The sequence below is a fragment of the Miniopterus schreibersii genome, assembly GCF_964146895.1.
Source record: "Miniopterus schreibersii genome assembly, chromosome: Y".
Lineage (NCBI taxonomy): Eukaryota > Metazoa > Chordata > Mammalia > Chiroptera > Miniopteridae > Miniopterus > Miniopterus schreibersii.
The window spans coordinates 3515470-3542155 of NC_138120.1; the positions used below are offsets into that span (position 1 = coordinate 3515470).

Genomic DNA, 26686 nt, shown 5'->3' on the forward strand with positions numbered 1-26686 from the left:
CTGCTTCTTCTACCTGATTTTTTCCTTTGTTTCATTGTCCCCAGCATTAATAAATATACTCTCAAACCCATCTGGACTTGTATTGCACAAATCTTTCCTACATGAAGTCAAGGAGCCACACACTACAGGTGGCCTGAAGCAGACCTGCACCAGTCTGGACCCTGTCCAGTAACATAATGACTGCTTTAACGTTTTTGTCCTCAAATTCACACACACGGTCTTACATACAAAAAAAAGTAGAGGTACACTCAAGCTTGTATAGATTTCCTGTCGCTAAGAGACTCAATGACTTTTAAGTGTACCTTAAAATGACAATAGCTTTTGATTACTTTACGAATTACTCAGGATGTGTGACATTGTTTAGTATTCTATAGCACCCAGAACAACAATGACCTACCTGATTCTGTTGGAAGGGGGGCTGAGACTGTCCATCAGGAGTGTGGCCCTGACTGTCATTCTCTCCTACTGGAGAGCCACAAGTCATGGCAGTCATACTGACAGAGAACGGATCTTTTCCTACTTTATCTGTTTATATGGTTGTTGTAAGAGAAGAAATTATAGTCCACTTATAGGAGATAAAATACCAGCATATGTCAGCCTTAAGAATCTCCAATTCAAGGCCAGACCATCTTGCAGAGACCATTTCATAACCTAAAAGTAGAAGAAAAAATATATACATTTAAAAATATTAAAAACAAATAATGAATCATTCCAATTTTCATGTGTATAATAACATCACCAGAATCTATATGCTGTAAACTCAACTTAAATTCATATTGTTGTTCCAGTGGTTGTAAGAAAACATACACGTGTCATCTTAATACTATTTACACTATTTCATAAAAAATTCAAGGTTCTTAGTTGTCATTTTTGACTCAGAATCTGTAATATGCCTATCAGATGCTGCCTCAAATAAACTGTGTAAATATAAATACTCAAAGGTAAGATGAAGATTTCTCTTTAATAAGTAAAATGAAAACCCCAAGTTGAGAGAAAAATAATGAGATTCCATAAGGATAGGATTACAGACTAAGTAGATAAAAAACCCCGAAGTATACATACACACATAAAACATATACACAACACACACACACTCCCTATGGTCACTCTAAAACCAGTCTCTTTCACTTTTGATTTCTGTATATAAACATTCTCATTTATTAAAGCTTTACAGGAAGTAGATGGTTTTTTAATAGTTTTTTTTTTACCTTTACCCGAGGATATTTTTTCCCATTGCTTTTCAGAAAGAGAAGGGGGAGAGTGGGAGGAAGAGAGAGAGAGACAGAGAAAGAGAGAGGGAAACATGAATGTGAGAGAGACACATTGATTGGCTGCCTCCTGCACAAGCTACCAACTAGGGTTGGGGATCAAGCCTGCAACTGAAGTATGTGTCCTTGGCTGGAATAGAACCTGGGACCTTTCAGTGGATAGGCACGAAGTAGATGATTTTTAAAAGGGTACCTATCATGTTCTGTTTGAGTTCTGTCACTAAAAAAACCCCAAAAAAACCCTACAGTAAAACCTGGATATAATGGACTAATTCGGGCAAGAGGGGGTCCATTAATGCTTGAAGTCCATTATATAACAAAGCAGGTTTTCCAAATACGCATGTTAAAAAATTGACAGTTTACCTGTTTCTACTTATGTAGACAGACATGTTTGTGTAAGTAAAATTAAGTGTGTATGAAAAGTTTTATTTCACAGAAAAGTTTTCTGTATGTATTAGAGTAACTCTGAATTATACTGAATAGGTATAGTATAAATTTGTGCATTCATTAGTCACTGAGTAAACAAAAGCACACAGCCGGGATGTAGCTTAGCACACATCATAATACTGACTGGTACACATTAAAATTGCTGCAGAAAATCACACCATGCGACCACAGAACCAATTATTGGGATAGCTGAGAGGTGGTATCATGCTAATCATTCCCCTAACATTGTATACAAGTGGTGATTCTTGGATTTAAATATGTAGATTAGGACCCCTGGCCAGTTCTGCTCAGTGGTTAGAGCCTTGGTTGCAGGCTCCATCCCTGGCCCCATATGGGTGCAGGCAGGAGGTAACCAATCGATATAAGACATTGGTATCTCTCTCTCCCCGCCTTCCACTCTCTCTGAAGAGCAATGGAAAAAATATCCTCAGGTGAGGATTAAAAAAAAAAGTGTAGACTATAGTTGTAGATATGTAATATTTATTTATGTTGGTAAAATTACTACAATGTTTTTTCCAACAAATGACCCATTTGCTAAAATTTGTTAAAAATAAGTGAATTAATAACAATAACAAAAATGATGCGTTAATTTAATTATAAGCAAATCTGGGTCAAAAGCATTTTAAAATTAACAGGGTGTTAATTTTCACATATGACAAATGAACTGGTAATTTTATCAGTTAAATCCTGGTCCAAAAAATCACAAGTTTACTGTACTTAAATAACCTTTACATACAACTAAACTAAAAAAAAAAAAAAAAATCAGTTACCAATTCAATTTCATTCTTTACTACTACAAATTTATTCTAAGTTCTCTTTGTTTTGTACTTTTTCCTAGGCTCCTAATCTCACTGTAACATGCCCATCTCTAAAAGGACTTTGTTTTTCATTCTCTCAACTTCTTAAGTATATTTGTTATCCTATAAATACACTTAAGTTTCCTCTATTAAAACCCACTAATATCTGTCCTCCAAAAATTTCTTGAAAAAAATGTCTATACTCTTCCTTTTTCTCATCATTTGGTTTGTGTTCAAAATTGCTTTCATTAAGATTCATGGCTTTGGAAAGAACCCAATTCCACTAAAACTACATGCAATGCTTTCTCTGTGTGTATGTGTTTAAAGATTTTTTATTGAGGGAGGAAGAGGGAGAGAGAGAAACAGAGAGACATTAATGTGAGAGCGAAACATCAATCAGCGGCCTACTGCAAGCCCCCTGCCAGGGATGGGGTGTACAACCTAGGCATGTGCTCTGGCCAGGAATGGAACTGGCAACCCTTGGGGGCTATGGATGATGGCAAACAAATTGAGCCACACAAGTGAGGACAGTGTGTTTTTTTAGAAGACAACAGAGATGACTTTTGGTTCAAGATCAAGGCCCTCAATCTTGGGTTTCAGGTCAAAATGGAGGCTTAGGTAAACATGGTACTCAAATCCTCCCACAACCACATAAAAAATACTACTAATCTTCAGAACAACCACCATTCAGAACTGCCTGAAACTGAACTAATGAAAGTCCTACAACTAGAGGATTAAAGAAGAAGCCACACTGAGACTGGTAGGAGGGATGGGAATTGTGAAACAGGCAGGTCCCACACTTACATGTGGTGGTTTTTAATCCAGGAGGATATCTTGGCTTCAGAAGTACCCCGTGAGGAGCAAGGAGTCCCAGCCTTACACCAGACTCCTCAGCCCAGGGTTTCAAGTCCCTGTAACTTCTGGCTGTAAAAACCAACAGAGATTGTGGCTGAGTGACACACAGGCTGCTGGGGTCCCAGGCAGTTCCTCTTAGAAGGACCATGCATGGACTTACTTAGACTCCCTCCCTCCAAGCTTCAGTGCTGGGGTTGAACCTTGAAAGGAACCAGAAACATAAAAGGAGGAACTGAATTTTCTGGCATCAGGGCAAGACTAGAGGAATGTGAGTGTGTGTGTGTGTGGGGGGGGGGGGGTGGAGGGGGTAAGAAGGGGTTGGCTCAGCTTTCTCCCAAAAAGAAGTGCTGGCAGAGGCCATTTTTCCTTTTCTGGGATCTCTCCCCACAGAGCTGGAAGGCAGGTGATATCTGAGTCTCTATGAACTTGGGTCACAATGTTAGCCCTGCCCTGGTGATTCCCTGAGGCCCCATTGCACCCAACTTGCAGGCTCATCCAAGCCATTTCCAGTGGCTTTTTCATACAACTGGCCTCTCTTGCCTCATGCTTCAGACTTTTCTAAAAATCTCTCAAACAAGCAGCAGCTAGCCTCAGTGTGCCCCACACCTCTTGCTATGTGGCCCCAGGCCCAGCATTAGTGGAGGCCTGCTTTGGTTCATAGCTTGGTCTCTCCTGTGTACCTATAAGCCCATCACAAGTACTAGCCACCTGCAGATCACTCTGTAGCTCATGCCTGTACCTCCAGGCAGGGCACAAACAGAGGCTGACTTTGTACCTCCTGGGAGGCTCCAGAACCAGTGCAGCCAGTGGACAGCTTCAGACCACACCAGATTACAATCCTACCACCTCCATGAGTGACACACACAAGCGGCACACTGGGTGAGCACCAAAGCCCCAGTGAAGCAAGTCCTGCTCCACAGGGTTGGCTCTCACACAGCAGCTCTTCAGCTGTAATCACAGCTGGTCCTTACAACCAACTGGCCTGAGGATCAATCCTTCCCAGTGACAACAATAAAAATAAGAGAACAGTACCCACAGTCCACATAGGGACACACCTAGAGTTCCCAGCTCAGGTGACTGGGAGGCTGTGCCATTAGACCCTACAGGATACCTACTACCAAGTCTGGGAGACACAGCAGCTCTGCTTAATCCAGGGAAGTACAGAGAAGCAACCAAAATGCAGAGACAAAGAAACATGTTGCAAATGAAAGAAAAGGAGAAATCTCCAGAAAAAGAACGAAACAAAATGGAAGGAAACAGACTACCAGATACAGAGTTCAAAACAATGGTTATAAGGATGCTCAAGTAACTTAGTGAGAACTTTAACAGCATAAAAAAGGACTAGGGAAGCATAAAAAAGAACTAGTCATAAATGAAGGATATACTGACTGAAATGAAGAATAATTTACAGGGAATTAACAGTAGAGTAGAGGACTCGAAGAATCAAATTAGCGATTTGGAATACGAGGAAGCAAAAAACACCCAATAAGAACAGCAAAAACAAATATGAATTAAAAAATGTGAAGACAGTGTGGAGCCTCTGGGACAACTTCAAGCATAACAACATTCGAAGCATGGGGGTAATGGAAGGAGAAAGGAGGGAGCAAGAAATTGAAAACTTATCTGAAAAATAATGACAGAAAACGTCCCTGCCCAGCCGGGTATGGCTCAGCAGTTGAGCATTGACCTAGGATCCAGGCGATCAGGGTTCGATTCCCGGTCAGGGCACATGTCCCGGTTGTGGGCTTGATCAATGACTCTCTCATCATTGATGTTTCCATTTCTCTCTCTCCCTCTCTTTTCCTCTCCCTGAAACCAATAAAGATATATTTAAAAAAAGAAAAAGAAAATATCCCTTACCTGGTGAAAGAAATAGACATACAAGTCCAGGAAGCACAGAAAGTCCCAAACCAGATGAATAGAGGCCCTGACCAAGACACATCATAATTAAAATGCCAAAGATTAAAGACAGAGAGAGAATCTTAAAACAGCAAGAGAAAAGCAATTAGTTACCTACCAGGGAGAGCCCATGTGACTGTCAGCTGATTTCTCAACAGAAACCTTGGAGGCCAGAAGGGAGTGACAACAAATATTCAAAGTAATGAAAAGCAGGAAACTACAACCAAGATTACTCTACCCAGCAAAGCTATCAGTTAGAACTGAAGGTCAGATAAAGAGCTTCTCAGACAAAGAAAAGCTAAAGGAGTTCATCACCACCAAAGAAGAAGAGTCTTCTTTGAGAAGAAAAAAATATATATGAACACTAAAATGGCAATAAACACATATTTATCAACAACTGAATCTAAAAGTCAAAATAAATGAACAAGCAGAACAGAAAGACTCACAGGTACAGAGAACACTTTTTAAAAAACCTTCACCAAAGATATGTGGGTTTTTTTTTTTAATTGATTTGAGAGAGAGAAAGAGAGAGAAACATCCATAGGCTGCCTCCTACACCTACCCAGATCAGCACCTCAACTGGCACTCAGACCAGGGACTGAACCTGCAACCTGGGTATGTGCCCTGACAGAGAATCAAACCCATGACCTTTCAATATATGGGGCAACACTCCAACCAACTGAGCCACACCAGCCAGGGCTACAGATAATATTTTGACAGTTGTCAGATGGAAGGAGGGTTGAGACGATGGGTGAAAAAGGTGAAGGGATTTAGAAGTACAAATTAGTAGTTATAGAACAGTCATGGGGGTATAAAGTACAGCACAGGGAACATAGTCAATAATGTTCTATGTACCATGACAGATGGGTATGAGATTTTTTGGGATGATCAGTCAGTTTTATACATATCTAATCACTGGAGTGTACACCTGGAACTAATGTAATACTGTATGTCAACTGTAATTGAAAATAAAAGTGATTTTTTTTTAAAAAAGACCCTCAATCTTTGGAGGTTACATTGATTTTGTGATATTTGTTCTATGAATTAAAAACCTGAGGATCTTAAGAAATTATATGATTTGATGAAAGCACAAGTAAGAAAGTACACAAGCCTAGAATTAACCCCATTTCTGTCTCCTAAAACAATACTATATAGCCTTCGGTGGGGAGGGGCTTCTACTTAAACATTTCTTCACAAACTTTTCCCTTGCTCTGCATTCTTTCTTGGCATCTGAGATTATTTGGACTAACGTGTATTAAAAATGTATTCCCCTGTCATTTTGTGTTTTGCCATAGTCCTTTGTCTAGAGACACACAGTAATTAATCTAGCAAAGTAATGTTCTGGTCAGGGCACAAGGGTATTATCAGAGTAAAGAGACAAAAATAGCAATGCAATCTTCCTTTTCTCAAATAAAATATGGGGAGTCCCCAAGAAATGTACACATACACTTTGAATAATTATAAAGGCAGTGTTTACTAAAATACATTTCACTTTCAAAATTGAGCTATGGGCTATTAAAGTGTGTATATGTATTTGGGGGGATATCCTGTATCTTTCTCCCAGATCTGAAAACTACTAAACAGCTTTTGCTTTTGCTTTTTTGCAAAAGCCTCAGTTGTTTGCTACTTTTTCTTTTTCTACAGTTCTAACCCAGTGGCGCTATTTTTCTTCCTGTTAACCTTCTGGCATCAACATTCACTACCTTTCTAGATTTTCATTACTACTGAGAAAAGTTTCATTTTAGGATGTAACAAGTCTTGACTTACATTCTTTATTCTGGTATTTGTTTTTGTTTTTCTATTGCTTATATTCATCTCTCAACCACCACATAAAAATTTACCTTTTCTCCTAGGCATGCTAGATTTCTGGCTTTTAATATTTTTTAGCAATTCAGAAGCCTGATTTAAAACCAAAGGTGATAACAAGAAATGTGTATGTAGCCATTAAAAATAATTTCTTATAGACTCTGAGGTTTAAAAGGTTGTGGTAGTTAATTTGTAAGCTCAATCTAAACCAACAACTGATGGAGCAATTCCTTTTACTCACATTATATTCCCACTGTCTGTTATCGTACCTAGAATCTATTAATGACTATATTAATAATGGTAGTATTCTGTATGTGCTTGTTGAAGCTAAAATTTAAAAGTAAAAATGGGCCCTGGCTGGGTAGCTCAGATGGTTATTGCATCGTGGAGATATGCCAAGGCTGTGGTTCTCAAGTCAGGGCACATACAAGAATCAACCATTGAGCCCAGCTGGGCGTGGCTCAGCGGTTGAGCCTCGACCTAGGATCCAGGAGATCTCGATTTGATTCCCAGTCGGGGCACATGCCCCGGGTTGCGGGCTAGCCAATCAATGACACTCTCATCATTGATGTTTCTATCTCTCTCCCTCTCCTTTCCTGTCTCTGAAATCAATAAAGATATATTTAAAAAAAAAAAAAAAGAATCAACCACTGATGCATCAACTGGTGGAACAACACATTGATGTTCCTCTCTCTCCCCTCCCACTTCCTCTCTCAAAAAAAAAAAAAGGTACAAATGAATAAACAGATTTAAGACATAATTAGAGAAATTCAGTGTTTAATCCAAGAGATAGGCTGCAATGAAGATTAACCCCCTAAACTGTTATTCTGCAACTCTTCATAAATGCAAATTATCAGGACCCTACGCAAGGATTAGATAATCTCAGTGTGAGGACAGAGCCTTACAATATGTGTTTTTAACCTGCCTACTAGGTACATTTTCCTGAATCTTCAAAGTTTCAGGACCACTGCTCTAAGTTCCTGATGCACTTATTAAAAGTACACTACCAAATTTTTCAGAAAAATATTCTGTTTAGGTAGAATGTGGGTCTAATAATATATAATAATTTCTGATGGTCCAGTTCAAAAATAAATACTCAGAAGTTCACAGAAATATCACAAGATATTCACAGAAAATCACCAGAAAAGAAAAAGGTGATCAATCTTATAGGCCTCAATAGCCTTAAAGTCATAAAAACGGAATAAACATACAAAATTGAAACAGGAGAATTCCTTGTTCCTTTTTTTTCTTAAATTATGTTCGCATTCCACTTTACATGCTCTAATAGAAAATCTTCAAAATATCAGCTCAAAAAAAGATTCAAAGGGCCCTGGCTGGATTGCTCAGTTGGTTAGAGCAGTTCAATCTCCTCAGGGCACATACAAGAATCAACTGATGAATACAGAAGTAAGTGGAATGTGTTACTGGGGAGAAAAAGGGACATCTGTAATATTTTAAACAAAAATAAAATTAAAACATTAAAAAAAATAATAATAAAAAATAAAAAAAATAAATGTAATCCCAGTTCCTCACCTTATGCACGGCTATGTGTCTGTGACATTACTACTAATGACACTAAACACTCAAGAGGATAGTACTGCCCAATAGTAGAATAAAAAATGTTCAAAGGATCTCAGATCTCTTTCCCTAAACTGAACAACTAACCTAGTTGCATTTCAGGATCACCTTTTAAGTTTCTTTAAAGAAAATTTTTAAAAATCTAGGTCCCATCCCAGAACTACTCTATTAGAACCTTCCACAATCTATTCTAGAAGTGACACCTAACTTTTCTTCAGTAAGCTCCACAAGTAATTCTGAGACACAGCTGAGGTAGAAAACCATAATTATACAATGAGTTTTAGGATAGAATAAGACAAAAGATTTGCTGTCAAATATGCACAGTGCACATGTATGTTTAATAAAGCACAGGACTAGCATACACATTCTTAAAGATTACATTTAGGTAAGATTTCTTATCAAAATATAATACTTCCCATCTTACTCCTTACGAGTATTTTACAATAACTTTATAATCAACAGGAAAATAAAAATAGGAAGTTAGTAATATGACTAGTATACAAAAAATGATATAAGTTTTGTGGACTTTTCTTCTTTTACAACACTAAGGATATAAACAGACCTTAGCTATTTGTCCTGCTTCCCATATTATTTACCAAGTAGGTCTACAAAGTGTCTTGTACCACACTAAGAACCCTCAACATAATCTATACTAGTTAAGGCCATTCTCTCTTCATCTCCGAAAAGAGAATTTAGCACACTGAACTAAGAAAAAACAAAAGCTAGAAATAACAAATAAAGTATTATTTTCAGTAATTCTATAAACACTGTAAATTTTCACACACCTATATCGACAAAAGCAAACTTAATTTTGAAATGCTTTTTTTCATTTGAAACATAAATGAAACTTCAAATTTTAAATTGAGATGCTACAATTTCACATCAAACCAAATAATCTTGTATGGATGACTTAAGTAAAGTCATCCATGACAGGAAGACAAATGTCTCAATTTTGCATCCTTCCAGATAATTATGTTAATCAAACATTTTAAAAGAATAAACCCACCAATTACAATGTCCTACGTGCCCTGGCTGGGTGGCTCAGTTGGTTGGAGGGTTGTCCCATACACCAAAAGGTTCAATTCAGGTTCAATTCGGAGGCAGGGCATATCCCCTGTCAGGCACATATGGGTATGGGAGGCAAGTGATGTTTCTCTGTCCCAGCCCCCAAACCAATAAACATATCCTTGGCTGAGGCATAAAAAAAAGAGAAAAAACAGGAGGTCCTACACATGGAAGGCAAATGAAAGGAGGTGAACTTTATTCAATGTAGTTTTACGTATCAGTGGCTAATCAGGTCATTAGTCAAACAGAATATTTTAATAATCTTTAAAACAAAGTTACAAAGAAAAAGTTTTAATCAAACTTAAACCATCAAATATACTAAACAAGTCAAATCTCAGTGTTTAAAATGGGAAAGCATATAAACTAGTGACCTATGGCAATAATTGGTATAATGGTTGGAATCACCACTATGTGAAATTATCACAACTCAATTTTCAAATCAATATATGTAAATAAGATTATCTACATAAGATGATGCATATAAAATCCTTAACACAGTGCTAACATATTTAGAATTCAAATGACAACTTTATGCTTAATAAAAAATTTTCAATTAAAAGTTCATTTTCTTGTTTACTCATCTAAAAGTAGTACAGCCAATAATCCAATTTAAAAATGGGCTAAGGACCTGAAGAGACACTTACTTCTCCAAAGAGGACATACAGATGGCCAATAGACATATGAAAAATGCTTAGCATCACTACTCTTCAGAGGCATGCAAATTAAAACTACAATGAAGTATCACCTCATGCCTGTCAGAATGGCTCCATCAACAAATCAACAAAAGACAAGTGCTGGTGAGGATGTGGAGAAAGGGGAACCCGGGTACACTGCTAGCGGGAACACAGACTGGTGCAGCCACTGTGGAAAACAGTACAAAGGTTCCTCAAAAAATTAAAAATGAAACTGCCTTTTTAAACTTGTTTTTGTTTTTTAAATATGTCTTTGATAGTTTCATGGAGAGGAAAAGAGAGGGAGAGACACAGAAACATCGATGATGAGACAGTCATTGATCGGCTGCCTCCTGCAAGGCCCTCACAGGGGACTGAGTCCACACCTGGATCTGTGCCCTCAAGGGTAATCGTACCTTGATCTCCTGGATCTTAGGTCGATGCTCAATTGCTGAACCATGCCAGCTGGGCTGTGCCTGACTTTTGACCCAGGTATCCCACTTTTAGGAATATAGCCTAAGAAACCTGAAACACTTCTCAGAAAGAACTTATGCACCCCTATGTTCATCGCAGCATAATTTATAATAGCTAAGACCTGGAAACAGCCCAAGTGCCCATCAGTAGATGAGTGGATAAAAAACTATGGGACATTTATACCATGGAATACTGTGCAGCTGTAAAGAAAAAGGATCTCTTACCCTTGGGCCAAGCAAAGTAAGCCAGGCAGAGAAAAACAAATATCACATGATCTCACTTACATGTGGAATCTAAAGAACAAAATAAACTGATGAACAAAATAGATCCAGTAACACAGAAGCATGGATCACACTGAAAAATCCTAGAAGAAAGGCGTGGGTGGGTGAGGTTAACCAAAGAATTTACATGCATAAATTCCTAACCCATGACCGTTGGTATGGGGAAGGCCTGGGCGTGGGGTGGATGCGGGGTAGAAGGGGTCAATGCGGGGGAAAAAAGGGGACATCTGTAATGCTTACAACAATAAAGAAAAATATTAAAAATCATAATAATAAAAAAATAAAAGTGTTTCTAACCTGCATGCTTAGAAACACTGGCTGGTGTGACTCAGTTGGTTGGGCATGGTTCAGTGCTCTGAAGGGCATACAGTTCCCATTCCCTGTAAGGGCACATACCCAGGCTTTGGGTTTGGTCCTGGTCACCGTGTGTGCAGAGGCAACCAATCAATGTTTCCCTCTCTCTCCTTTCCTCTCTAAAATCAATTAAAACATTAAAAAAAAACAAAACAAAGAAAATATGCCAATTCCTGGATTCTAGAGCTAGAGTCTAGGAATCTGTATATTAAAAACAAAACAAAATGAAACAATAACCAAGTAATTCTTATCTACAGTGATTTTAAAGATGACTCTGTCGAGGCTTCATATTAGACAAATTAAAAAGGGAATAGGGGATGCCCTAACTAGGTTTGGCTCAGTGGTTAGAGTATTGGGCATCAGACTGAAGGGTCCCAGGTTTGATTTCGGCCAAGTACAGGTACCTCCGTTATAGGCTCAATCCTGCATTGGGGCTCGTGCATCAGGCAATGAATTGATGTGTCTCTCTCATTTTGATGTTTCTCTCTCTCTCCCCCCTCTACTATTCTCTCTGAAAAGCAATGGAAAAAATATCCTAGAGTGAGGATTAAGAAAAAAAGGGAGCCCAGCGGGTGTGGCTCAGAGGTTGAGGATCGACCTAAGATCCAGGAGAAGTTGTTCAATTCCTGGTCAGGGCACATGCCTAGGTTGCAGGCTTGATCCCCAGTGGGGAGGCGTGCACAAGGCAGCCAATTAATGATGACTTTCTCAACATCGATGTTTTATCTCTCTCCCTCCTTCTCCCTTCCTTTCTTTGAAATCAATACAGATATGTTTAAAAAAAAAAAAAGAAAGAAAGAAAACAAGGGAGTAGGGAAGAGGGGTTAGAATAGGGATACAATGGACAAGTATCAGTATTATTTTTTTTTAATTTGAAAAGATCATACATCATGACCAAGTGGGATTTATTCTGGGGATGCAAGGCCGATACAACATTTGCAAATCAATAAATGTGATACATCACATAAACAAAATGAAAGACAAAAATCATATGACCATATCAATAGACACAGAAAGAGCATTTGACCAAATCCAGTACCCATTTCTGCTAAAACCTCTCAGCAAAGTGGGAATAGAGGGATCATACCTCAACATAATAAAGGCCATATATGATAGACCTACAGCCACTATCATATTCAATGGGCAAAAACTAAAACCATTTCCATTAAAAACCGGAAGACAGGGATGTCCACTTTCACCACTCTTATTCAACATAGTACTGGAAGTCCTCGCCATAGCCATCAGACAGGAAGATAAAAGGTACCCAAATTGGAAAGGAGGAAGTAAAACTGTCATTATTTACAAATGACATGATATTGTACAGAGAAAACCCTAAAGACTCCATCAAAGTACTACTAGATTTGATAAACGAATTTGGCAAGGTAGCTGGATACAAAATCAACATCCGGAAATCAGTGGCATTCTTATACACCAACAATGAACTTTCAGAGAGAGAAACTAAACAAGCAGTACCATTGACCATTGCAACTAAAAAAATAAGATACCTAGGAATAAACTTATCCAAGGATGTAAAAGACCTGTACTTGGAAAACTACGTGACACTGAAAAAAGAAATAGAGGAAGATTTAAACAAGTGGAAGAATATACCATGCTCATGGATTGGAAGAATTAATATCATTAAAATGTCCATACTACCGAAAGCAATTTATAAACTCAATGCAATTCCTACTCAAATACCAACAGCATATTTCACAGACCTAGAACAAACATTTTGAAAATTTATATGGAACCAAAAAAGTCCCCGAATAGCTGCAGCCATCTTGAGAAAAAAGATGAGAGTGGGAGGGATCACATCACCAGACTTAAAACTGTATTACAAAGCCACTGTAATCAAAATGGCCTGGTATTGGTACAACAACAGGCATATAGATCAATGGAACAGAACAGAGACCCCAGAAATAGACCCACACCATTATGGTCAGTTAATATTTGACAAAGGAGGCAAGAGCATCCAATGGAGTAAGGACAGTCTCTTCAATAAGGGGTGCTGGGAAAACTGGACAGATACATGCAAAAGAATGAAACTAGACCACCAACTTTCACCATACACAAAAATAAACTCAAAATAAATGAAAGACTTAAATGTAAGTCACGAAACCATAAAAATCCTGGAAGAAAACATAGGCAGTAAAGTCACAGACATCCCACGTAGTAGACTTTTCACTGATACATCTCCCTAGGGCAAGAGAAACAAAGGAAAAAATAAACATATGGGACTACATGAAACTAAAAAGCTTCTGCACAGCAAAAGAAAACAGCCTCAAAATACAAAGGAACCCCACGGTCTGGGAAAACATATTTGCCAAGGATGAATCTGAAAAGGGGCTAATTTCCAAAGAGTACAAAGAACTCATAGCACTCAGCAAAAGACAAACAACCCAATTAAGAAATGGGCAAAGGACTTAAATAGACACTTCTCCAGAGGAAATACAGATGGCCAAGAGACACATGAGAAAATGCTCGAGGTCGCTAATCATCAGAGAGATGCAAATTAAAACCACAATGACGTATCACTTCACACCTGTCAGAATAGCTGCCATCAACAAATCAACAAATGACATGTGCTGGTGAGGGTGTGGAGAAAGGGGAACCCTAGTACACTGCTGGTGGGAATGCAGACTGGTGGAACCACTATGGAAAACAGTGCGGAGGTTCCTCAAAAAATCAGAAATGGAGCTGCCATTTGACCCAGTGATTCCACTCCTAGGAATGTATCCTAAGAATCCTAAAACATTAATCAGGAAGAATATATGTACCCCAATGTTCACAGCAGCACAGTTTATAATAGCTAAGATCTGGAAACAACCCAAGGGCCCATTAGTAGATGGGTGGATAAAAAAGCTGTGGGACATTTACACCATGGAATACTATGCAGCTGTAAAGAAGAATCTCGTACCCTTTGGGACAGTATGGATGGACCTGGAGAATATTATGCTAAGTGCAATAAGCCAGGGGGCAAAGACAAATATCACATGATCTTGCTTATACGTGGAATCTAAAGAACTTAATAAACTGATGAATGGAATAGATTCAATGACATGGAAGCATAGATGAGACTGACGAATGTCAGAGGGATGGAGGAGGGCAGGTGGGTGGAGGGGGAGAGAGTAACCAAAGAATTTATATGCATATATGCACAACCCAAGGACACAGACAATGGTGGAGAGAGGGACTGGGGAGGGAGAAGGGACGAGGTGGAACGGGTTATTGTGGAGAAAAAGGGACATCTGTAATATTTTAAACAAAAATAAAATTTAAAAAAAGAAAAATAAATAAAAAACCTACTTAAGGATATATTTTGCTTTCTAAAAAATTGATTTTAGAGAAAGAAGTAGGGAGAGAGAAACACCAATTAGCAGCCTCTCATACATGCCCCAACCAGGGACCAAACCTGAAACCTACGGTATCTGTGTCCCAACCAGGAAAAGAACAGAAAACTTTTGGTACAAGATGATGCTCCAACCAACTGAAGCACCCAGCTAGAGCAGTATCAGTATTATTTTAAATGCTCTTAAGTGATTCCAATGTGCTATCAGGGTTGACAGAAAAACTCTTAACTTTCCCAAATATTTTAGGTTCTATGTAGAAAAAATAGTAACAATGAAAGCTTTCAGGGACACAGCTCCTAAAAGAACAAAATGGAAGCTAAAAATCCATTTATCAGGATTAAAATAAAGAAAAATACAACAAGAATGTAAGGCAATAGTGAAAATGCAATCGAGATTAACATAAAAATATTTTCATGATACTTGCACAATGTGCTGTACTTAATGCCATTACACTAAAACACTTAAAAATATTTAAAATGGGTGTCCACTTTGGCAGTGCATATACTAAAGCTGGCAGTACATATACAGTAGCATGACACAAATTTGTCAAGCATTCATATTTTTTTGGCAGTAAAGAAAATGTTTACCTTTATAGACAGCATAGATGGACCTGCAGAGTATTATGCTAAGTGAAATAAACCAGTCCGCGAAAGACAAGTACCAGATGATTTCACTCATATGTGGAATCTAATGAACAAAATAAACAAACAAAATAGAAATAGACTCAAGACACAGAGAACAGACAGAGTTGTCAGAGTGGAGTGGCGCTGGGAAACTGAGTGAAGCAAAACTAAACAAACCTCAGAGACACAGACAACAGTATGATGATTATCAGAGGGAAAGGGGAATGGGGGGAAGTAGAAGAGGGTAAAAGGGGATAATAGTGATAGAAGCAGAGTTGATGGGGGTAGTAAACACAGATGGTGTATTACAGAATTGGACACCTGAAACCTGTATAATTTTATTAACCAATGTCACCCCAATACAATAAAAAAATCTTAAAAATAGTTAAGGCCGCCCGGCCGAGTGTGGCTCAGCGGTTGAGCATCGACCTGGGATCCAGGAGATCCAGGGTTCGATTCCCAGTCAGGGCACATGCCCGGGTTGCGGCTCGATCAATGACTCTCTCATCATTGATGTTTCTATCTCTCTCTCTCCCTCTCCTTTCCTCTCTGAAATCAATAAAGATATATTAAAATAAAATAAAAAAAGTTAAGGCCTGGGCAGGGTTGCTCAATGGTTACAGCATCAGCCTGCGCACCAAAGAGGGTTTGATTCCCAGTCAAGGGCATGCACTTGGGGTCCAGGTTCCATCCCTGGCCAAACAGGGACACATGTGGGAAGCAACCAATCGATGTGTCTCTCTCCCCTACCCTTACTCCCTCTCTAAAAAATCAATAGGAAAAATATCCTTGGGTAAGGATTAACAAAAATAATAATAATGACAGTAAATTTTATGTTTATCACTATTTTAAAAATTTAAGTGTCACTCTCATTTAGAATAAAAATCAGTTTGCCCATTGCTAGCATAAGGATAGAGGTATAATCAAAACTACAGATTGAGAGTCCAGAAATAAGCTCTTATTTATAAGACCTTTAAAAAAACAAACATTTTCATTAATTTTTAGAGAGAGTAAAGGAGAGGGAGAGAGGGAAAAAAAAACAAGAGTTACTGTGGATCAAAACGTAAATAAAACTTCTCTGAATAATGACATTTTGGTCAACCTAGGATCACATACACAATAGTGGATCTACAAGATTATAACCCAAGCTGAAAATTCCTATCACCTACTGAGTGAGAGAGCCATCTTAGTTGTGCATAGCTCCTGTTTGTGGTGATGCTAGCTCTGCCAGTTCAGAACAGTACAGCATATAAAATTATGTACAGCATGAAAAACTTATTATAATGAAATAAGTTACTGGTATGTATTTACCACATTTTTATCATTATTTTAGAGTGTACCCTTTCTGCTTATAAAATACAGTTTGCTGTAAAACAGTTTGTAGTGCTACCTGACAGCAGCCTCATACATCTGGCTTTTACTGTACCTCTTAATTGCACTGTTTTCTCTTCCTTGATTTAATCTCATGTTGTCTTGTAAGTATAGTGTAGCCTAAGTTTACAAAGTCTGTAATAAAATACATTAATGTCCTAGGCCTTCCCATTCACTCACCACTTACTAATGTATCCAGAGCAACTTCCAGTTCTGAAAAAATCTATTAATGATAATTATCCCATACAGTTAAACCTTTTTTAAATCTTTCATGCAACACTTTTACTGTACCTTTTCTATGTTTAGATATACAAATACTTATCACTGTTTCATTTGCCTATAGGTTTGTAGTTTAGGGTTTACCACATAGCCCAAATGTGCAGTAGGCTATATACCATATAGGTTTAAGTACACTGTGTTTGCACAACCACAAAAGTCTATGGAATTCTTCAGTATACATTTTTCAGAATATATCTGTCATTAAGCAGTGACTAACTGCACTTTAAATATAAAACCCTCGGAGGAAAATATAAGTGAATCTGTAATGGGGAGTTCATGTAATATATTAGTCTGACTAGCCATAGAAGAGAACTAAAATGAGAATGTACTAACAAAGCAAGCCTATGAAACAATTTATATAAAGCTACCAATATTAATCTTAGTAAATGTTAGACCCAGCTTGTTATTCTAACCTGATTTTTCTCTCAAAGCTAGAGCTTTCATGTTAAACGTATTTTGTTGTTGCTGTTTTAGTAAACTTGACAGTCCAGGAGTTTCCACTCCTGTGTGAATCTCGGAAGCAGCCTGACTTCAGGATACCACTAGGAATTCAGCCGTCAAAATGCCCAACTGGCCAACACAAGAATGATGACTATAAAGATCCACATTAAGGCCCACTAAAGAAGTCCTGCACAGCCCATACAACCTGCAGATCCTACACAAAACCTCATGCTAACCAGGAAAACCACCTTCTTAATTAAATAACATATAATGAACACTTCTTTTCCCTGGGTCAGGAAAAAGGATGTACTCTGTATGCCTTAAAACAAGGGCCTAGTTAGTCACGCCTGCCATAAACTGCTAAGAGCAACCCCCCTGCCCATTTTTTTGAGCATACTGCAGAGACTTAATCCAACCTGGGCCTAGGGTGGCCTGGCTACAGACTTGGACTGACATTAAAGATCTCTATTGGGACCAGCAAGGACACTGCATGCATGTCCACAGCCCACTTCTCCTGGTTTCTTTGTTCTGCTTTCCCTTTCCCTCCAGATAAAAACCCTTGCCTGAACTGAGATTTAAAGATGGGCTTTAGGACTAGAGTCCTCCATCTTCCCAGGCTGCCAGCACTTGAATAAACCTCTTTCCTTTGGCTTTTGTTGCAGCAGGCTGCCAAACCTAGGTTCAGTTATAAATCCTTGTGACCTTCAGTTACGCAAAGATTTCTTTCCTATGATATGAAAAGCATAACCAACAAAAAGAAAAAAATTAATAAACAGGATTTTAAAAAAAATAAAAAACTTTTGCACCTCAAAAGATCACATTAAGAAAGTGAAAACACTAATTAGGAGAAAATACTGCAAATTATATCAGCTAAAGGACAAAACCTAAACAGAGAACAATTTTTAAAAACTGATTTTAAAAATGGGAAGAGTCTTCCCTGGCCAGATAGCTCAATTGGTTAGAATGTTGTCCTGATATGCCAAGGTTGCAAGTTCAATCCTCGGTCAAGGCACATACAAAAAATCAACCAATGGGTGCAAAAATGGGCGGAGCAACAAACTGATGTTTCTCTCAAATCAGTAAATAACATTTTTTTAAAAAGTGACAAGAGTCTGAATAGACGTATTTCTCCAAAAAAAACTTACAAACAAACAAGAAGCACATGGGAAAATGCTCACCTTCATTAGTCATTAGGAAAATGCAAATTAAAACTGTGATAACACTTACCAGATAAGCATAACCAAAAAGTCAGAAAATAGAGGAAATGAATATCGCAAAAATTGCTGATAAGAACATAAATTAGTACAGTCACTTTGAAAACAATCTGGCAGTTCCTTACGTTAAATATACATTTATGATATAATCCAACAATTTTGCTCCTAGGTTTCTACCCAACACAAATAAAATATATATACTGTTCACAGAGGAAGACTTGTAAATTAGGGTTCTTAACGGCTTTATCTGAGGTCTATATTATATATGGTGTCCACGCAAAACAGTTACACACACTCTGAATAATTATAAAGGCATTGTTTATTAAAATACATTTCATTTTCAAAACTGAGCTATCAGCAGTTAAAGTGTGTATATAATTTTTTGGGACACCATGTATAGATCCATATATTACAGAGTGAACGAATCCCAAAAACATTATCTAACTGAAAGAAGCCGGATATAAAAACTACATATTGGCTCTGGCTGGTATGGCTCAGTTGATTGGAGCAACACCCAGTGCACTGAGGGATCTTCGGTTCAGTTCCTGGTCAGAGCACATACCCGGGTTGTGGGTCCACTACCCCAGTGATTGTGGTGCATATGAGAGGCAACCTATGGATGTTTCTCGCTGTCTCTTCCTCTCCCTTTCTCTCTCTTTAAAAATTAATTTAAAAAAAATACTCAGATACAGATTTTTAAAAAAGGACTACATATTGTATGAGTCCATTATGCAAAATCCAAGGTAAGCATATATACAGTGATACAAAGTAAAACAGAAATTGCCTGTAGCAAGAGAGAATGGTGGGCAAGAGGATGTTGAAAATAAGTGGAAGTATAGTGATGAAAATATTAAAAACTGGTCTAGGGTGTTGTTTTTACAACTCTATTAAACTTACTAAACGCCGTGTAATTGCATACAGTAAAAGAGTAAATTTAATGGTATATAAAAATTATATCTCCATAAAGGTGTTAAAAAAGAACTTGTCTTTTAACCAAGATACAACTGTTTTTCTCTTTTATCAGTACTAATCTCTTTGCACATATATCAGAAAAGAAAAAGCCTAAATTTACATTAATTCTTTAATTTGGCTTAAACAAACAGTGGTTTCTACATTAACATGCTAAAACAAATGAAATATATTAAAAAGCTAAAAGTACGTTTGTTCAGCTAAATTTAGAATGTTGAAATTTCATGACATCTAATTTCAAAAGTTGTAAGCTTCACTAAAAAGACCTCATCAAAGAAAAATTATCTATTAAGAGAAATCAACAAAAAATGTTGTATCTTACTGAGATATTAAACATGTATTTCAAGATCCTAGAAGAAAAACCCCATGGAAAATCCTACTTAACCATTTCTATCCAATAACATGGTTAAAGGTAAAAATCTATTCTTCAAAATTACTTCTTTAGCACTCAATATCAAATGCAATGTTTTGCTTTATTTAGCAGCTACAGAAATTCTCTCCAACTTTAGAAAAAACATCAAATACTATTAAGAACAACAAAAGTAATAAAATTAAAATTTACATCAGGATGATAGATAAAACACTGAGGTTAAATTTGTACAGAGAAAGAGTAAGAAAAAAAGTTATAATCCAAAAATCTTATCTTTAAATCAGTGAAATAAAACAGTTTTAGGGTGACGCCTGAACACTTATTGCAAATACTTCGGGCTTTCATTCTTCACACTGTAACAATAAAGTATAGAACATTAAAATTAAACCCACATGCATGAGTTTTTGAATAGGGAAAACAAATGCTAGTAAAGAAGCCTTGAAACACCTTAGGCATTTGCGGAGGCCAAAATGGCAGTTCGTTAATTTAGGGGAGGAAGGACAATGTAGGAGTTTAAAGTTTTCTTTTAAATTAAAAAGTATGGTTTAGAATAGCCACCTTAAGTTATGGGTAACTAGTTCGTAGGATATAACGTCTAACGATGAAGTCCAAGAAAAGATTTATTTCAAAGTTTTCTAATCAAAGCACCGCAAATTGTTTCTGAAAAGCAAGAATATAGAAATGTTATGTGGATTTATAGGATGAATGTGTTTCACCGTAAGAAAATGCTCCAAAATATTACCCTTAAAACAGAGGATAAATACGTAACACGTACATACAACTCGCTAAATTAAGTTTAAAAACTATCTTAAATTATTCAGCCACCTGTAGGAGAAACTGCCCAGGGGATAAACTCAAGTAGTTTAATGAAATTTCATTAAATAACTAATGTTCTTATTTTTTTAAATTCCTATGTAAATTTTAGTTTTCACAAAATTCCATGGGACTCCATAAATATCTGTTCTATAGCTGTAAATTAATGTATTAATTTTAAAATACAAATATGAAAGCTAATGGATGTCATATTTTAATAAAGACTATTATGGGAGCAGACAATGTCAGACATGATAGCTAGGCATACTTGGGGCCTAGCTCTGTTTCAGATAACTCCACATCCGTGCTGGAGTTTGGCCTCAAGTTCAACCAGATCAGCTTAGGGTCGGTCCTGTGAAAGCTGCGAGGGAAAGCCGGTAACAGGGAGCGGTTAGCACCTCGGCCCAGATAGGTCAGCAGCGGCGAAGAGGCGAGACAGGACTATCAGCCATTTTACCTTACACTGAAAAATAAGGATATATTCCTACAGCCCAGGCTTCGCACACAGTACCATGCAAGACCTCTCGGCATGTCCTAGGCAGACGGCGGATCTGCCCGGATGGGCTGGAAAAACAGAATCACATGCTTCCTAACCCCACTACTGCATCAGATCCAGCTGTCGGCCTCAGAGAAGATCGGGTGGCTCCTCAACGCACGACACGAGCACCTTTACACCCAAGTCAGAGTATGCGAAGGCAAGATACAGTGGCAAAAGTCTGCTCTCAAATCAACAGAAAACAAACACTGTAAAGACCGAGGTATCGACCTGCGGTTGAAAAGGCCTCTCTTCCACTCCATCCTCGTAGGGAAGTGGTGCCCCCTTACCTTTTTTTTTTTTCCCCTTGGGCTCGGGCTGTTGACTGAGGTTAGGTGGCCTCCAGGTGGTGAGTTTTTCCAGTGTCACGTCCTGTTAGTTATTCCGCAGCAGTCGCTTCACCTTTCCGTGTTCGCCAGTCTGGGCCTGGTCTGTCAGGTAAGACAGACGCTTAACTTTCAATGCCCAAACAACCAGGTCCTCAGGAAGCCGCCTCCCGTGAAGGAGACACACTGGGGGCAAGCTTTGGCGAGGCCTGGCAGCTGGGTGAGGTAGAAGGGGTTGGACTCAACAGAGCCCCTAAAGGGCGGGGTGCGATGAGGTTGGGGCTCAGGCGCTCGCCTAAGCCGTCCTCTTCAAATATGGCGGATCCCGCAAACCAAAAAAACAACAAACAAACAAAAAAAAACCCCGCCAGCCGGCGGGCAACGGCCTTGGCGTAGACTCCCACCAGCCATTGCGCGACCCAGTGACTGGAGGGCCCCGCCCCCTGTAAGCCCCGCCCCCACCATTCTTACGTTCCTTCCAGCCAGTAAGCTTTAGCGCTACGTTGACTGCCTGCTAAGGCCCTCTGCGGATTCTTTCTGTCTACGTTTCACCACTCCGTAAGTCCTCACTTTCTCTGAACTGTAAATTTCATGCCCAAAGCCAGAAGCTGAGCCCTGACTGAGGCTCCTAGATCCGGAGAGATTGGAATACGGGAGGGTAGAATCCTGGGTAAAAACAGTGCACTAGAGCTGCGGTTTTCCACTGGAAATTTTTGCAAGAATTTGTAAAACATGCAATACCTCTCTTTTTAGCCAGGGACACTGACCTCTTTCCCTAAGGTTAAAAAAGACAACCACCAACACAACAATAGCTATGGAGTGTAAATGACTCAACGTTATACCTATGTTTTTGTTACACTGGCGAAACATATTTTTTGGTGTGCTGCAGAATTTAGTCATTACTTTATGTGTGCCATGGGATAAAAAAGGTTGGAAATCTCATAGCATTGACTGTCCCAGGGCCTGTCCGGGGATTTTGACCGAGCTCATGTTTATAACTTCCGTTTCCAACTCCCTTCGGGTTAAAGCTGCATAGAAAAAGAGCTCCATGGAGAACCGCTTAAAATAAGAAAAAGGGACGGGGGAGGGTATTGAAACAGAATCTACTGTAAGGGTACTAACCTACAGGAGAATGGCTGCAAACCTAAATGCTTAGCTATTAAAATGAAAGGATAGATGGCATTAATCACGGTGAGCAGCTGCGTCACTGTTGACACTTCCAATTGTATCACTCGGTTTTATTGCACTTTGAATATCCACTTGGCAAAGGAACCGAGATGAAAATGGCACTTGGCCTCAAGTTTTTTCCGGAATGAGGAAAGGAGACAGGAAATGGGTGTGAATGAAGAAATGCTAAGACTGACCTCCTCCTCCCGCCTTCACGCAGTGGGATATCCCAGTTCTGTCCTCATCCCTTTGCTTGGGGCTCAGAAATGGGAGGAGGTGGAGATTATACAGGATCCAGTGGGCTAGGCCACCTGTCCAAGGGATAACAGGAAAGCCTATCAGTTATTCCCTGCAAAATATATTCAGATAACCATGTGGGTTTTCTTCCTTACTAACACAGTATATATAGATAATTGATTCTGACATGTAAAAAATTTTTTGTATTCCGGTTTTAAATCCTAATTTATTGTGGCATATGATTATTTGTGTATATATATTGTATTCCGATTGTTAGTAGTATTTGCTCACCTTTTTGTCCATCTGCCAGCATCCATCCAGGTACAATTGCAGGTTTTTTAATGATGGGTATGTCATTCACACTCATTACCCTATGAAGTTTTCAAAACATAGATTGCTTCTAACATTTCAGAATTATTTTATACAAAAATCTCCTGGCTTTGCCCTGGCAGATGTGGTGCAGTTGGTTGATCATTGTCCCACGCACCAAAAGATGACAAACTCAGTCCCTGATCAGGGCAGATACCCAGGTTGCACGCTTGATCCCTGATCAGGGTGTGTACAGGAGGCAATAGACTGTTTCTCTTTCATATCAATGTTTCTCTCTCCTCCCTTTCTCTCTCTCAAATCAATTAAAATGTATTTTTAAAAAATGCTGAAAAATAATTAAAAAACAAACAAAATCTCCTTTATTTATTTCACCCAATTTCAGAGATTATATTCTTCATCTTTGAGGTATTTGTGTCCTCTTACTCAGTTTGGAATAACTTCACCTACCTCTGCAACTAGTTGAAAGTCCAGTCAATAGATTTTAGTATTTCCAAGTGCTTCACTTATTTATCCTTTATCAAGTGAGCTTTTAAAATATAAATCAGATCATACTGATACATTGTAATAAATCTAATCATTAATAACAGAAAAGGAGCAAACGGAAGGCCAAATATTATAGGCATGCCATTTGAGCAGCTTTGTCAGGATGGTGCAGTTTAACACTCTCCAGGGAAGCCACTGGACTATTCCCTGCAGATCACTGGGGGAAGGGACTGGACAGGGGAAGAATAGATGTATGCCCAGTAAAGTCTGGGTGAAATAGGCAGGGTATTTGCCTGACAGTCACACCCAGGAACAGGTTGTTGGCCAGAGTATGCATGGCCACTGCAAACGTGGGAAGTTTTGAGATATTTAAGCCCCTAAACAAAGAAGCTCACTCTTGTACTCTTGCACTCCTCGGTTCTCAGAGACTCTCATGTTCACGCTCTCTTGCATTCACCCACATGACCCACAGCCATGTGGATCCCAAACAATGGACTGATGGGCTGCAACTAGCCTAATGCTAAACCAGACCAAATTCCAACATGAAACGGAAGCTCTGGACACTGGCTCTGCTTTTAGCTTTTCTGAAGGGATGTAATTCCAGGGAAATAAAACTTTCTACTATATTTCATCCTCCTATGAGGGACTCCAAGTACTCCATTTCTCACTAGCAATTGAGAAAGACTGCCCACACTTTTCTCCAATAACAATACTATGCACATGCAAACCTACATCCCCCAGGGACTTTCTGTTGACACCATGATAAAATGTAATAAATGATGAGCTATTTAAAATCATTCTATATTCTCTTAAGTTGTGACAGCCTTTGCTTCCTGTGGATTTCTTGAAGGTTCCAAGGTCTTATCTTAGGAATTTTGTTATTATTTCATCTATCTGTGACTTTCTACCAATATTTTTAGTGGTGGTAGCATCCTGATAATAACTGTCATGTCAACTCAGTCATCATTTTTTCCAAAGAGGCCTTTCCCTGAGCATCATATCTATGAACTGCCCCATAACTGATGCTGTTGTAATAATATCTTTATTATATAACAGGAAAGGAGAAATGGGAACACCAGATAGATACATGCCCAATAAGGTCTGAATGACATGGGAAGGTGCTTACCAGTCAATCACAACCAGATGCCAGCCAGTGGCCAGAATAGGCATGGCCACTGCAAGCCTGAATATTTAAACTTCCAAACAAAGGAAGTTGGTTCTCTCCCTCTCTCCCTCTCTCCCTCTCTCCCTCTCTCCCTCTCTCCCTCTCTCCCTCTCTCTCTCTCTCTCTCTCTCTCTCTCTCACACACACACACACACACACACACACACGTGGCCCTCTTAGAACTCCTATTGGAGGGGATTGCACTCCCCTGTGCCCACATGGCTCAAGGTTATGTGGGGTACCCACAACGGACTAATGGACTGTAATCTGGTCTAAATGCTGAACTACACACAGCTACACCATGGAATGGAAGCTCTGGATGCTGGCTCTCCTGGCTTTGCTGAATTTACAGCTGCCCCTCTTTCAGTACACTGGGGGAAAGGGAACTTTGGAATCCAAGGAATGTAACTCCATTTCCACATTCCATCCTTCCATACGGGCTTCTGAGAATGCTTATTTCAGTGATAATCCCAAGAACCTCACTCCCACTCCCATAAACTACTAGGGAATTTGATTCTCTGGTAATATAATCATGCTGTTTATTATTCAATTGTTCTGATCTTTTACTATCTGAAGGTACCTGAATGATTTATTATTATTTGTGTCATACTGTCACACTTGCTACAAAAATGTAAGCTCCATGAGAACAGAAACTTTGTTCTATCATATTTATTCAAGAACTGTGAAGAGTATAAAATTTACCCTCCCTGGAATTTAGGAAATTAAGTTATTACTGCTGATTAGATACTGGCTGATTACATGAGACTTAAGGGTCACAGACTTTATCATTCACATTCAAGGAGGCAGCAAAATCTTTGTGTTGTGTTAGTTTATCTCGTCCTCTAAGTTTCATGGGTATTAATGTGGAGCAAGCATCCCAGGAGATTGTTGTGCCCACTGAAAGTTTATTTCACATGTAAGGAACCTCAACTTTAGGAAAACCAAATCATATAAAAGAATGTACACCTTAGCCCTGGCCTGGTAGCTCAGTTGGTTAGAGCATCATTTTAATACACCAAAGTTGTGGGTTTGATTTCTGGTCAACAAATTGATCTCTCTCTCCCTCTCCCTCTCCCTCTCCCTCTCCCTCTCCCTCTCCCTCTCCCTCTCCCTCTCCCTCTCCCTCTCCCTCTCCCTCTCCCTCTCCCTCTCCCTCTCCCTCTCCCTCTCCCTCTCCCTCTCCCTCTCCCTCTCCCTCTCCCTCTCCCTCTCCCTCTCCCTCTCCCTCTCCCTCTCCCTCTCCCTCTCCCTCTCCCTCTCCCTCTCCCTCTCCCTCTCCCTCTCCCTCTCCCTCTCCCTCTCCCTCTCCCTCTCCCTCTCCCTCTCCCTCTCCCTCTCCCTCTCCCTCTCCCTCTCCCTCTCCTCTCTCTCTCTGCATGTGTGTATCTTGTTTTCTCTCTCTCTAAAATAAAAAAATAACAATAATATTTTTAAAAGAATGTGTATCTTAATAAAATAATAATTTTTAAAATACTTCCTGAAAAAGGCAGGACTCCAACCAAAATCTGATTCATATAC

General features: G+C 38.9%; 1 protein-coding gene across 1 annotated transcript in view; it reads right to left on the minus strand.

Moving 5' to 3' along the window:
- The window catches only part of LOC308551956 (ubiquitin carboxyl-terminal hydrolase 9X-like), a 161465-nt gene extending 139258 nt beyond the window's left edge, over positions 1-22207 (minus strand). Inside the window, exons 1-2 of the mRNA XM_081126878.1 lie at positions 21751-22207; positions 398-651 (exon numbers count right to left, since the gene is read on the minus strand). Coding sequence (XP_080983004.1) covers positions 398-493 — 96 coding nt within the window. The 5' untranslated portion in view covers positions 494-651; positions 21751-22207. The remainder of the gene's footprint in view (positions 1-397; positions 652-21750) is intronic.
- Between the last annotated feature and the right edge of the window lie 4479 nt (positions 22208-26686).